The 13748-nt window shown below is 46.1% G+C and overlaps 1 protein-coding gene across 2 annotated transcripts; it reads left to right on the forward strand.

Moving 5' to 3' along the window:
* The first annotated feature begins 2199 nt into the window (after positions 1-2199).
* Positions 2200-10150, forward strand: CCNG2 (cyclin G2). Of its 2 annotated transcripts, none has more exons than XM_075708794.1 (8): positions 2200-2225; positions 3376-3514; positions 4484-4621; positions 5648-5898; positions 6068-6146; positions 6226-6324; positions 7243-7448; positions 7962-10150. In XM_075708794.1, exons 2-8 carry the CDS (start codon positions 3404-3406, stop codon positions 8092-8094), a joined length of 1017 nt encoding a protein of 338 aa, XP_075564909.1. In that variant the 5' UTR covers positions 2200-2225; positions 3376-3403; the 3' UTR covers positions 8095-10150. The 2 variants fall into 2 exon arrangements, with proteins under 2 accessions (XP_075564909.1, XP_075564908.1); XM_075708793.1 differs by lacking the exon at positions 2200-2225 and adding an exon at positions 3145-3180.
* The last annotated feature ends 3598 nt before the right edge of the window (positions 10151-13748 follow it).

Consider the following 13748-nt stretch of genomic DNA (forward strand, 5'->3'; position numbering starts at 1 on the left):
CTCCCGTCTCAACAAATAAACGACAAATATTTTTTGTCGTTTAGTTTAAAATTTGTTTTACGGAAGTTAAGGCTGAAGTATAAATCTTCCCTTTTATTAGCATCCCAAAAGATTTCAGATGGGTTTTCCTCCAGTTTTAATTCCTTTTTTTTTGTTGATTTCACACCAGCCTTCCGGTTCAGTATCACTCAAGAATTCCCCTCTCAAAGGCTGTCGTCACTGTTTCTAAATAATGAGTGCTATAGCATCTGTAGCTAAGGAATTCATAACTTTCTTTTCACTTACTGCCTCTTTAAGTTCCCAAAGAATGTCAGGAAGGAATTGCTATTCTGTAAAGCCCAGCATGTTACAGAATAGATAAATTGTGTTTTCGCGTAATACTGGAAACACTTCTCATTTCTCCCCCCACATACATGCTTCCCTTAATCACAAATAAATGCCACATTGAAAGAAAATTATTCCTTGCATAAGGGAAAAAAACCCCTAGATTGTATTTCTAGACCTTACCTCGACTTCTGCTTTGCCCACACCACTTGATTTTTCTGCCAGGTCCAGACAGCACAGGGAGCAGACTACTTTTCCCTGTTTATAATTCCAAAGCTGATGACTGCATCACTTAGAGTAAAGATCCTTGGGTTTTGGGGTTTTTTTTTTTCCTCAATCCTACTCAGCTCTTTTTAACAAATCAGTTAATTACAGAGGAACAAAGACGGGGCAGGAATCCTTCTCTCAACGTAGAAAATGAGCCCTTGTGCTGCAAGGCTGCAGAGAAAGCGCTGTTGAGCTGTGCTCGTATAACAGATTCCCCCCCCCTCAAATGACATGATATATGAATGATAATTTTGCAGAGTGTTCTATTAGGTTTAAATTAGTAAAGGGAAAGGAATGTGTGTGTTCAAGCAGATGTCTGAATCGGCATTTTTAGAATTGTCACGCTACGTGTTTACAAAACGAACCTTTTTTGCTGTTTAGGTAAACCGAAACGTATGTTCCACTATGTGCAGCAGCCGGAGGAGGAAGAACATCCACACTCCATCTCTCTGATGGCAAGAAACATTTCAGAATGTGGGGGAAAAAAAAAAAGGGACTGCTGAGGGCATTTAGATAACAGAGACCGGAGCTTGGAGCCTCATCCTATAAACTTCACCTAGATGACGCCGCTGTGAGGAGTCAGTTTGACGTCAACTCCATTAACAGTAATCGTTGTTCAAACTGGAGCAGATATACAACTCTTACTTCTGAGCCTAAAACTCCTTTTATCCCTTGAAATACTGGCTTCAGTCACAAAAAAGAAAAAAAAAATCAGTCGGCATCCCGGTTCATTCACCTTGCGGGGATGCTGTGTTTTAAGGGTGCTCAGATATATCTGATGGAACCTACACGAGCGCTGGCCTGTGTCGGGAATATCCCGAGGAAAAGTTGTGCATGTTTATGGGAATCTAAGAGTGCTTGTCATCAGAATAAACTTGAAGAAATTGGCTGAAATTGGCTGAAATTGGCTGAAAAAGTTGGCTGTCATCGCTGGCATAGCAGACAGGAACTGCTCCTAGAAATAGAGATTGGCATAGCAACATTGTAGAGAAGGCGGCTTATTTTTCCTGACTGCGACATTTAATAAACATTTTCTGTTTGTTGAAACTGCGGAACCTCACTAAATCAAACTGAACGCTAATCTGCTCGAGTCGCCACCGCAGACTTTTGTCTCTGGTACGTACACATCACGAGTCACTGTGGTTTCGTTGGTTTTGTCCTATGACATTTGTTCCTTTGTGTTTGCCTACGAAAAACGGACGGAACACGTTGAAACAGCCCCACAACTCCTCCAGAGGCTGATTTATTTTGCGGGAGCCTGTTTTATCTTGTCGTTAGGGCTCCGTTAAGCTGCCGGCCAGGAAGCCCTTTGATGCAGCCTTGGCGAGGGGCTCGGGAGCCGTTTTCCACCTGAAGCATCGGGCCTTGGATTCAGCCTCCGCACAAACGGACTGCGATTATAAAGAGAAGCTCGGAAGCGCGCATCCTAAAAGCTCTGGAACACCAGACCGTAAATCAATTTGACTCGTGAAGCTTTTAAATGGGGCTTTTACATCCGGATGGGCGACTTGAACCCTCGAGAAGCAGCATCAGGAGAAGGGTCCCACACAGACACCCCCCCCCCCCCCCCCCCCCCCCGGGAGTTACACCCACGGGCGAGGAGCCACCACAGGCCGCCCCGCTCGGGGCAGCAGGTCAGCATTCGTCTTTATTACAACGCAGGGGAGCCGTGGGGACGGGAGGTCCGAGGGGAGCCCGAGGGGAGCCCCGCGGGGCCCGGCAGCCCTTGCTGTGGAGCCGGGCTGGGCGCCGGCCGCGGCCCCTTCAGGAGCTGTCACGGTTGCCAAGGCCCAGCAGCTGTAGGCGGGGCAGAGGTAGAACTCGTCCGGCCAATCGGGAGAGACCCAGCCTCGGTCGGCGGCCAATCGCTGCCGCTTAACAACACCCCCGCCCCCGCGGGGGGGTGGGGGGGAAAGCGCGTTGCCGGCCAATCAGCGGCTGGGCAGCGCGGACCAATCAGAGCTGGGGAGGGTTTGGGCGGACTTTTTAAAACGCGTCAGCCGCCACAGCCCCTCTGCTCGCGGGGCCCTTTAAAGGAGTGTTGCGGCTCTCCATGTCTCCCTCCGCCGCGGCCTAGCATTCCCTCTGGGAGAGCGCGCTTCCACCCCGCTTCCCGGCGAGCGGGAGCGCCGCTGGCTGCTCGAGCCGCTCCCTGACCTCCGCGCTCTCTCCGGGCGTCCCTACGGTGCGCGGTTGGAAGGGGACTATTTTACTTCACCGCGGCGCCTCACCGGCCGGGCCTAGCAGGGAGCGCTCCGCGCGGGGCCATCTGCCGGCCGCCAGAACAAAAACAAGGGGGCGGGGCCGCGCCGCCTCCATTTTGATGCGGGGCTGGGGCGGCGGCGGCGGCTGCGGGCCGGGGATGGTGCCGCTGCCGCGGGTATCGCCGTGACTGCCTGGGGGAGGCGAGCGGGACCCGCCGCGGGCGGGGGCGCAGGCGGCCCTGCCTGGATGCGGGGTCAGCGGCGGAGCCGATCCGCGTCCGGGCGGTGACGGGAACCGGGCTCGCCTCCCCCCCTCCCCGCCGCGGCGGAACCGAGGGGTGAGGGCCGCGGGGGGGGGCCCGGTGTCCCCTCACCACCGCCCCGGGTGAGTGTGTCGGCAGGGTCGGGCTACCCCCTCCTTGAGGCGTCCCGTCGGGTCCCTTTGTTCGCTTCCCCGGTGTTGGGGAGGGGGTTTCCTCCGAGGGGGGGGTGAGAGGCGCCCGGCTCCCTTTGTCCGGCGGGGAGCGGCGTGGGGGGGCGGCGAGCTGCCAGCTGTTGACGATGCGTGTCTCCCGTGAAGGTAAAAGGATCCGGAGGCAGGGGAGAAGATGAGCAGCGAGGTGCTGTGGCTTTTCAAGCAGCTGAATCTCCACCTGGAGCAGGAGGGGCGGTTTCAGCCCCGGGAGAAGGGGCTCAGCCTCATCGAATGTGCCGCCGAGGTGAGGGGGGGAGCGGGGCTAGGGGGGAGGCAGCCTGCTCAGGGCAGGAAATAGGTTTTTTTTTTAAAAAAACCCTCCGAGCTGGAAGGGAGACGTGCGTTAACTTCGGAAAGTTAATTCTCTCCTCTGTAAACGCCGCCTGCCTTTTGTTTTAGCTCTATTTTAATCTGTAGTTACTAACATACGCTACATTATCAAAAAACTATGATCTGCAGGGTAAGTACAATATTTAGGCGTTTAATATTTATTATTTAAACTTCGAGTGGACACAGAACCAAGAGAAGGGTATTATTTTCATCTCGGGAGCTTTGTACCACTGCAGGAAAGCTGGGATGTCAAATAGGCAATTAACAAATGGGGAAATGACCAGCTTTTCATGAGCAGGGTCTAGGGAAGCAAACCTAGAAATGCTCAGTGCTCAACAGCGAAAAAGAAACTAAGCATAAACATGTCACATTAACGACCAGACTTCCTTACTGAGTTTAGGGCAGGCTTACATTCCTTCGGATGCTTGTGAGTTTCTTGGAAAGGGCCTTAATGTTTAGCAAAAAAAGTCACTGAAATCAGTTTGCTTGCTTATTTTGAAAGCGGAACATGTGTCGCTTAAGTATTGACATGCAGGAAGAGAGGAGAATAACCAGAGTTTGGTCATCTCTGTTTCCGTAAGGTCGCTGTGTATGCATGCACTTGGTAACTATTGTCTTAAAATAACAAGTGCGTATTTGGAAATGTGGTTGTGCTGGGTATTGCACCAGTGAGACTCAGGACCTGGCTGTAATATGTGTGCCTTGGGTGTGTTTTGAGTCTCAGGTATCTCAGCTGATTTTTTTTAAGTTGTGAGAAATAAAGCATTTACAGAAGAAAATAATTGCTTCCCTTTGATCTAAGTAAAAGATGACTTAGGGAGCGAGTGGTCATGGTCATGACTGCTGCTGCTGAATAACTCTGATTTTGCTTCTCTTGTCATAGAATGAAAATTCTCTGTGTCCAAGACAAAGGAATGCGAAGGTGGAAGATCTTTGGAGTCTGACCAACTTTTTCGGTTTTGCAACTGAAACGTTTGTTTTGGCTGTTAACATTCTGGACAGATTCTTGGCTCTTATGAAGGTATTTTGGGGGGGGAGGACCTGCTAGAGTGTCAGCTGTTCCTGTGAACTTGTCTGACAAAAAGGGGAAGGTTGTGATCTATGAGATAACTGTGGCTATTGCCTCATTCTGTGCTAGCAACATTTCTGAAGTCCTCCTTTGTAAACTTGAAGTTGAGTACAGTTCTTACATGAAAGATGAGCTTACATTGATGTGATTTAACTGTTCTATGCTATGGCCTTTTTTTCCCTGCAAAGGCCAGTAGCAGCATGGTTTATTTCCTCTAACTCATCTGTAACCTTCACCACGTAGATGTGAAAGGCTAAGAAAGGAAGAATTAAGAAGGAACAAAACAATTTGTGTTGCAGACTATCTCTAGGTACTGTGTTAAAGCTTAGCTTAGCGCTGGAAGTAATACTAAACAATCATCTCCTGGATGTTTTTCTTTTTGTGTTTGTGCTGCTTTGTGGCAGACAAGTTGTTAACCTAAACCAGTTCCCCATTATTAAGTTGGCAGAAAAACTAAAGTTGCATCAGTTCTCTGGTCTGACTGTCCTTGAGGTTGCACAAAATGTTATGCTGGTACATGGGAGAGAATAGCAGAGGTAGGAACGAGTTGCGGAGGGATAGGACTGCCTACAGCGGGCTCAGGCTGGATTTGTATAGGCTTTAAAGGGGGGTAAGTGAGCACTGCCGCTTGGAGAAGCTGGGTATTACAGTTCTCACTGCAATTTATTTGTTGGGTAGTGATGTGGAGCAATTTCAGTAGAGGGTGCTCAGCTGTCAAACTTCCTCTGACTTAGCTGTGGCAGATTGATACTGCTTTATTTGCTCTACCAGCTGTGTTTTGCTGAAACTAATCATGACTAGGTGAGGTGTATGAGCTGACCAATGTCAGGTCTAGTTGAGATAAGCGAATCTCTCTTTCTATTGAACTGTGACTATTCAAAACAGTTCACCTAGGCCGGGTGAGCTGTTGGTGTTGCAGTTTGATAAGCACGGTGTTCACGGGGGGGAGGTACTCATAGTGCTTCCTTGTATTTTTAGGTGAAACCGAAGCATTTATCTTGCATTGGAGTTTGTTGTTTCCAACTGGCTGCCCGAGTAGTTGAAGAGGAATGCAATATTCCATCTGCTCATGAGATCATCCGGATCAGCCAATGTAAATGCACTGTGTCTGACCTGAAACGGATGGAAAAGATTATTTCGGAAAAGTTGCACTTTGAATTTAAAGCTACTACTGCCTTAACCTTCTTGCACTTGTACCATACTATTGTACTCTGTCATACCTCAGAAAGGTGAGTCGAGTTGCATGCTGGTGGTGGTCTAGATGTTTGCTAAGCCCTTTTTCTCTTTGCCTCTTAAATGATTATGGCATTGGCTGTAGAGGAGGCAGCTTCTTAGTTTTTACTCCTGACAAGTGAATGCTTGTTGATACAAATGCTGCTTCCCTTGTGTGTCTTACAGGAAAGAAGTATTGAATCTCGACAAATTGGAAGCACAGCTAAAAGCTTGCAACTGTCGTCTAGTCTTTTCTAAAGCAAAAGTAAGTAGAAGTAGCTCGCTTTGACTTCTGAGTAGGTTTTGATTCATGTCATGCTGAGTAGTGTTTTTTGTCCTTCTAGCCATCTGTCTTGGCCTTGTGCCTTCTCACTCTAGAAGTTCAGACTTTGAAATCTGTTGAGCTGTTTGAGATCCTTCTGCGTGTTCAAAAGCATTCAAAGGTAAATATTTTCTGTGGATTGTTCTTCCAGTTGTTGGGGCTGGTGCAGTTACCGATGTACAGTGTTATATTTAAGGGACCCCCGCTGTCGGTGTACAATCTTTACAGGTACTGTCTGGCATCGGCTGAAGTAAGCAGTGAAATGGGCCTTTAAGCATCTGCCTGCAACTCTTGTAGCTAATGCTGTTTGATTGGTAGAATGCCAAATGCAAAAAAACCCTGCTGCTTAGAGAATGAGGTCAGGTATAGTCATTTTGCACGGGCACATCTGGCAGCTGCCTGGCAAGCAAAAAGGATTATGGTTTAAAAAACTGGCTTAAATGTATAAAATCAGAAGAAATGCTGACCTAATGCCTACACAATACATGCTTTAACAAGCAGCTGATTTAACTTGTACAGTTCTGGCTGTGTGTTCTAGAGAAACTTCCAGTTGGTTCGTAGGACTATGACTGCTGAGCCGGGTTACTCTTTTTGCCTGAATAACTACCATTGGATTTATAGCTTCTAGCTGCATGCTGTACTGGTTGATGGTCTAAAATGAGCTTTGCACTCCTGTAGTCAAATTGAACTAACCCAGTTTCTTGAGGGTTGTAAGTAGATCCTTAAAGTATGAGATTATTCCATTTGAGAATGGAATAATCTTGGTTTCATTTTTCCTTTGGGAAGTGATAATGAAACTGTTAACAGCAACTGACAGGCAAACTGTCAACTCGGACTTCAATGTGGACATTTCTAGGAGGTGCATAGGAGTTCACCTTCAAAAGCAGCCCAACTTTGACAAAGGTATCCCAGTTATGACTCACTTGTGTTTTGACTGATATTTTTTTTAAAGTCTTTTCCGGGAGGGTAAAACGGAGGGAGAGGTTATCTTCAGAGCCTGTGTGTAATAGACTAAATAGGTTCTTTTTTTGCTTTTCAGATAAGTGATAGTGACCTACTTTACTGGAGAGAACTGGTCTCGAAATGCCTAGCAGATTATTCTTCTCCTGAGTGTTGCAAGCCTGATCACAAAAAGCTAGTTTGGATTGTTTCGAGACGTACAGCCCAGAATCTACAAAACAGTTACTACAGTGTTCCTGAGTTGCCAACGATACCGGAGGGTGGATGTTTCAATGAGAGTCAGAGGTTGGTAAAACTGAAACCAGGTGGTTGATTTGCTGGGTATTTTCATTTTCTGGAAATGGTCATGGCAACTCTGTGTAACTAGGCTTATTCACTACTGCTTGGGAAAAAACCTGCTAGTTTGAAAATGCTGGTGGACTTAAAATATATCTTAGAAAAAAAAAAAAAGGGGGCACTGTCATTGTGGTGCTCAAAGTACAAGTGCTTTGCTGGGTGGGGGTGGGCATTCCTTTTTTTAAGGCAGGGAGGCTTGCAAAACATTTAAGTCTTCTAAAGTAATTTATATTTGTTATCTCAAAACAGTGGCTTCTCAGTTAGTAGGAGATTTTTGGCATTAGAAGAAAGGAAACTGTACCTTGTTATACTTTAAACCTTAGTGCTGAGAAGCGTTTAGATCTGGGATGCTCTGCTAGGAACAGAACAGCTTGCAGGAAGACACAGGATTGAGGATTACTTTGCTGCTTTCAAGGGGCTGCGCTTTGTTTAAATTACCTTTCCTACTGTTCCTTCTTCTAGTGAAGACTCCTGTGAAGATATGAGCAGTGGAGAAGAAAGCCTTAGCAGTTCCCCTCCGAGTGATCTGGAAGGCACCTTCTTCTTTGAACTCAAACCTAAAACAAAGTGGCAAACTCTTAGCTGTAGGTCTTAGCATTTAAGTCTCGATTGTATTAGGTTGAGATTTTTAAGGCACCATAGAGTCTTTTGGCAATAATAAATGAGGTGGTAATCTGTAAACTCTATTAAGGCAAGAATTGCTGTGGTATATCAATGCTTTGAATGCCTGCCTTGGGTTTTTTTGTTGTTGTAATTTTAAGGAAGAAAAAAAATCCCATTCAGGTCCCCAGTTGAGCAAAAAAGTTCATGTATAGTTCTGTCAGCAAGCAAAAACGTAGCCCTTTTGCCGGCGGTCCAAAACGGTTAACAGCCAAACACGTGAGCAGCGTGGCCTGGCAGCAGTGAAGGCTGATGGCGTCCAGGGCTGCGTTAGCAGGAGCATAGCCAATAGATTGGGCGAAGTAGGTTTCTTCCTTGACTTGGCATTCATTCTCATTTGGAACAATGTCCAGTTTTGGGCTCAAGACGTTGAGCAACTTGTGCAAGTCCAACAGGAAGCTGCCAAGATGGTTGAGCGATTTGGGGTACAGGACCTGTGAGGAGAGGCTAAGGGAAATTAGCTTATTTAGCCTGGCAAAGTGGCCTTTGGGGGAGAAAATGGGATTGAACAGCAGCCTTTTGGTATCTAACAGGAGGTTGCTGAGGAGGAGATGATTTCAGGGTCTTGACAGAAGCGTGGAGCAAGAATGCGAGGCTTTTGTTAAATTGAAATGTGAAGCTCTCAGTTAATGCAAGAAGTTTGCTCCGTGGGGACCATCCAGTGTGGGAGAGTGGACCAAGAGGGGCTGTGCAGTCTTTGTTCTGGGAGGTTCTCAAGATCTCAACGTGACAAAGCCCCGAGCTTGGTTTGAATTTGGCATTGACCCTCCTTTGAGCAGGAGGTCGGACCAGAGTCCTCTTGAGGGCACCTCCACCCTTTAGTTTGGGATTAGATCAAATTGGCTGAGTAGGTTAAGTGGAATGATACGTGTGCATAGCACCAGGCTGAAATGATTTACCGTCAAATGGGCCAAATACTGAAACTGCTTTAAGGCTTTATGTGCTGCGCTCCTTTTCACCAGGCTCTTGAGTTGTGTACTCCAAGCAGATTTTTCTTTAGACCTTGGTTTTTACAAACTTCAGGAATCCCTGTTTCACAACAGGAGTATGCATGGCAAGAAGGAGGTTTCCAGTCACTGCTAGTTTTCACTAAAGGGCAGTATAACGAGTGTGGCAGGGAGTAATTTCATCTTTTCGTTAATACAGATGTTTTCACACTGAAATTCGCATTGTGTACTTCAGTGTGTTTTAAAATCTTAACTGTTAACATGTCAATCCATACTCTTAGCTGAGACTTACTAACATGGTAAACCTTGATAAGTCTACATTCCTTTTAATAGTTAACCCTTGTAGTTGTTTTGCAGTATATTCATGTTATTGATTGAGTCATAATCAGACTTGTTTGCATGCTTATGTAAAGCAGTTAGTGCAGGAAAAGTTGATATTATGCAGTAATATCAGGTAAATGTGACGTTGATGAAGTAGTTGATGTAATGGTTTTTTACTGAACTTCTTTTATCGAAGCACAAACTGAAGTACGATTGCGTTTCTCCGTATTGAGAACGTGGCTAGGTAGCGAGCGGGCTAATTAGCTGAGAATAATGGTGTGAAGTGTGGTGCCAAAGTAGGAATGAAGGAGCGAACAAGCTAAAGGCTGTTTTGTAGGTGCAAGCATTTTAGAATGGTAAGAGCACTGCCGTAAGTTCTTAACTGTTATGTGATTTCGGTTTTTATAAAAACACAAAAAGTTTACAAAAATGTATATAAAAATGTAAATGAAAAAAAATGTACAGAAAAAAAATTTAAAACAAAAAATGAGCAGAAAATACTGTATTTTTTTACGTTCTATGTAACTTTTTGTAGGTATGTTGCATGTAGATAGTAATTTATTGTGTACTGTGTATGATATAAATGCTGTACATGTGAAGACTTCTTGCCGCAAGTCTCTGCGCCTGGAAGCTCACTTCGGAAGTAGAGTTACTTCGGTTACAGGTAACGAACCTACTGAGTCTTGTTGAGAACAAAAATAAACCAAGTGCTGTATTTGTTAACTGGTGTGAGTTACGGTTGGTTACTTGAAGCTTTTTGGCTTGCTTTTTGGTTGTTGTTTTTTTTTTTTTTTTTGCTGTATAGCTTGTATGGTACTGAAGCTGTGTTCCAGGTTCCCCAGAAGTTCTGTTAGGCAGTTTATTAAAAAAAAAAGAGGAGACACTCTTGTCTGGCTTGCTACTGGATGTGAATCTCGTCTCAGCTTTGCTCCTATCAGTTTTAGAAGCTAGTGCGAGGTATCTTCCGTTTATTAAAAAAAAAAAGAGGAGACACTCTTGTCTGGCTTGCTACTGGATGTGAATCTCGTCTCAGCTTTGCTCCTATCAGTTTTAGAAGCTAGTGCGAGGTATCTTCCGCTTATCACCCAGCTGCAGCTGGGCTCTGTTGTGCCGGAATGAGTGTTGGGAATGGCGCATTTGCACATCTGGCAAATGGGAGCTCCCGCTAGTGGATAAGGTAGGGGGTCACGACAGGCAAAGCGTTCCGGGTTTTGCTGGATTTGTGGTTGCTGCCCTTCCCAGTCTTCTGAGGGAAACCTGGTCTCGGGATGTGTCTGCATCTCGGCAATCCGAAACACCCACAATAACTCATCAAAGGCAAACTTGAGCTAGTTTCCTTTTTGTCTCATCCTGCCCATCTTCCCAAAGTATTTCCAAATGGTGCCTGTGTTGCAAAAATTAAGGAGCAAGAGGCTGGGAAGGGTTCTGGCTGGAAAGATGTTCCCAGCCCTAGCCAGACTGAAAGAGGGAGTCGGGACCTGCACTCAGCTGCCTGCTGAGATGGCTGTAAGCATCGTGACAGACCTATTGCACCCTGTAGCTTGACACAGATCTTCCCTCTTTTTGTTCTTTTCCTTTCTTGTGCAAGGGATGGAGTGAGAGAAAGCACAGAGGTGCTCGCTCCGCCAAGCCAGCCTGCCTTCCAGCTCTGGCCGCCGCTGTTGCGAGGGGAGATCCTGCCTCGGATCTTCCAATGTGAGGGCAGGGTGTGTAGGCTAGGAATGAGTAGGGTGCTGTGAGGCTGACTATGAGTGCAGGGAGCACGTGTGGGAAGAATAGGGCCACTGCTACTGTTAAAATAATCCTCAGGTTTTTTTCTTTATGGCCTTCGTAGCTATTTTTTAAATACAGAAACACTACAAGGCTTCTCACTTCCCACATAGAACAGATGAGGGATGGACACTTGATATTCCTAATTTCTGTATGAAATTCCATCCAACAACTCACATACACCACTGAAAGTCAATTATGTGATGGAAGAACCGTTCACCTTCGAAACACGCACTGTAATGTTTTAAGAGCGATGGCTTCCTTGCTGGCTGTTGTGACCGCTTTGAACGTGAAAGCTGCTGCAGCGAAGACGTTCAGCTTCTACTTCAAAGGTGCCCACTCGGGTCGCCTCGGTACAGCAACCACCTCGCAGATAATGCGTGTGCTGCGTAGGTGGGCTGTTAGGAAGGTGGGAAGCCTGGCAAGGCAGGGCAACGTCCCCGGGTTCACTAACAGCTTGTGAGATCAGTCTGTTTAATAAAGCTTGAGGTAACACCATTCAGCCCCTTTCAAGTTTGTCCCAGCATGAAAAGAAATTTACTTGCAAGAACATTGTCAGGTGTACTTCTGTGGTTTGATAATTTAGGCTCAACTTTGATTTTTGCCGGGTCAGATAGCTGTGTATCCCTCAAAGGTTTGCCTGGCTTTGTTCAAATGCTGGTGGTTGGCTTGTTTTTTAACAGCAGAGCTGTGCGTGGTTTTTAAATGCTGTTTTGGGCTTGCTTGTACCGCGAGGTGAAACTTGGAATGCTGGCAGTCTCAAGAGTTTAAATACGTGCTCATTTTCATAACTGCTGTGTCAGTAAGAGTGGTTTGGGTGGGGGCTGGGGGGGCTGAAAGGGAATGTTGCTGTGGGGAAGATGTCCCCAGGGGCAGCCCCTAGCTTGTAGGGTTTTCGTATGAGCTCTGGGGTGTTGCTCCCTGTGCCTTTGTGAGATAGCGTGTTGCTTAACCCGTGTCAAGTGTAGAGCTGAAGGTTCACATGGGTGTAGACGAGCCCTGGTTTCTGAGAGGATCTCGAGATGTTATCGTGCCCCTCACCTGCTCTCCTGTGGCTGAACTGGGCCGCAAGGGATCAGTCGTGGAACCGCTTCTCTTCCTAGTGAATTGTCATTCCGTAATTAAATAATGACAACGGCCTTTTAAACAGGAAGCTCGACTTCACCGCTTGCTTACGTAAAAAGTAACACGGAGTGATAAAGCCTTTCAGCATAAATCAGTCCGTGGGTTCAGACCCCGGACCTTAACAGCTCCTTGCTTTTTCTGGTGGGATAAGTAATATGTTGGTCAGTGCTTGGAGCAGGCTCTGCGCTTGACTGTAGCGTGAAAGGCTGAACCATGCGGTAAAGGAAACAGTTGATCTAAAAGACACCGCTGCCTCACAATCTCATACCATTTCTTTGCTTGCTTGTGAAGGGGCTGGACTAATAGGTGAATGCCTTATTCTTGTGATACCGGTTAACTATCAGGGCTTCCAAGCTCGGCAAAATGTGAATCCGTAGATATTGTAGCAAGACCAGGAGCCAGCTTCTGCAGCTTCTTGTTCCATGTACATTGCACAGGGCCTTTCAAAAGGGGAAATGTCTGTGTTTCTGTTTCCAATCAACATCTAACTCGCAGCTGCTGTCTTCAGCTCCCTAAAAACTTGATGCGTGTGAGATGGGTGACTCAAAAGACATTTTTTAAGGAGGTACCCCAGGGACCAGCAAAACGTGCTTCGCCTAGCATACATACGCTCGGAGAGCGAGATTGCTGTGCGCAAGTTAGTGGATGTGTTTACACACGAGCAGCAGTTCCACCAACACTGGGGAGGGACTGGGCAGGGGAGAGAAATAGGAGTGGTTGTGTAAGTAAGGTGTAAGTACAGCTGAGCAAAGCCTGTGCTGGGTGGTCTTGGTTATCTGAACTGCATACCACCTTCCAAACAGTACAAGGCATGGGTTTTGACTTCAGGTCTCGACTGTCAGGTTTTGAGCTCTTGCTCTGAACTCCTGTTGTGTAAAAGCTTTTCCGGAAAAGAGTCAAAATATAGATGAGAGAATGTCTGAACAGATATGCTGACAAAACTGCCATTACTACCTAGCTGCTTCACAAAATGGCCACTGTTTTTGCTCAAGCAGAGTGCTGAGTAGTGTAAACCGAGAATAGTTAGCGGTGGAGGTAAGCATGGGGAGTCATCAGCTGGGACAGCCGAGAGAAACTGTGTATAATGATAAAACATTAGACTAGAAGGTGTTAGCTCTAACTATGGTCTCTATCTATTATGTATCATATGAGCAGATAATCAGTGTTATTTCTCTTACAATACATGTTGCAACTGTGGTGTGTCACATAGCCTTACTTCATGGCTTAATCCTGTAAGTATTTAGTGTAGTGCATATACTAAAAGGGGAAAGTTGCCATAACAACTGAATGAAATCAATTAGAGTAATAAGCAATTAAAATCTCATCCTTAGTGTTGCGTAAACATAGCATTTTGCTCATGAATTATTACTTATCTTGCCTCTAGACCTGTATGTTCTGTTCCTGATTTGCATTCTCAACAATTTTT

The sequence above is a fragment of the Pelecanus crispus genome, chromosome 4 (assembly GCF_030463565.1).
Source record: "Pelecanus crispus isolate bPelCri1 chromosome 4, bPelCri1.pri, whole genome shotgun sequence".
NCBI lineage: Eukaryota > Metazoa > Chordata > Aves > Pelecaniformes > Pelecanidae > Pelecanus > Pelecanus crispus.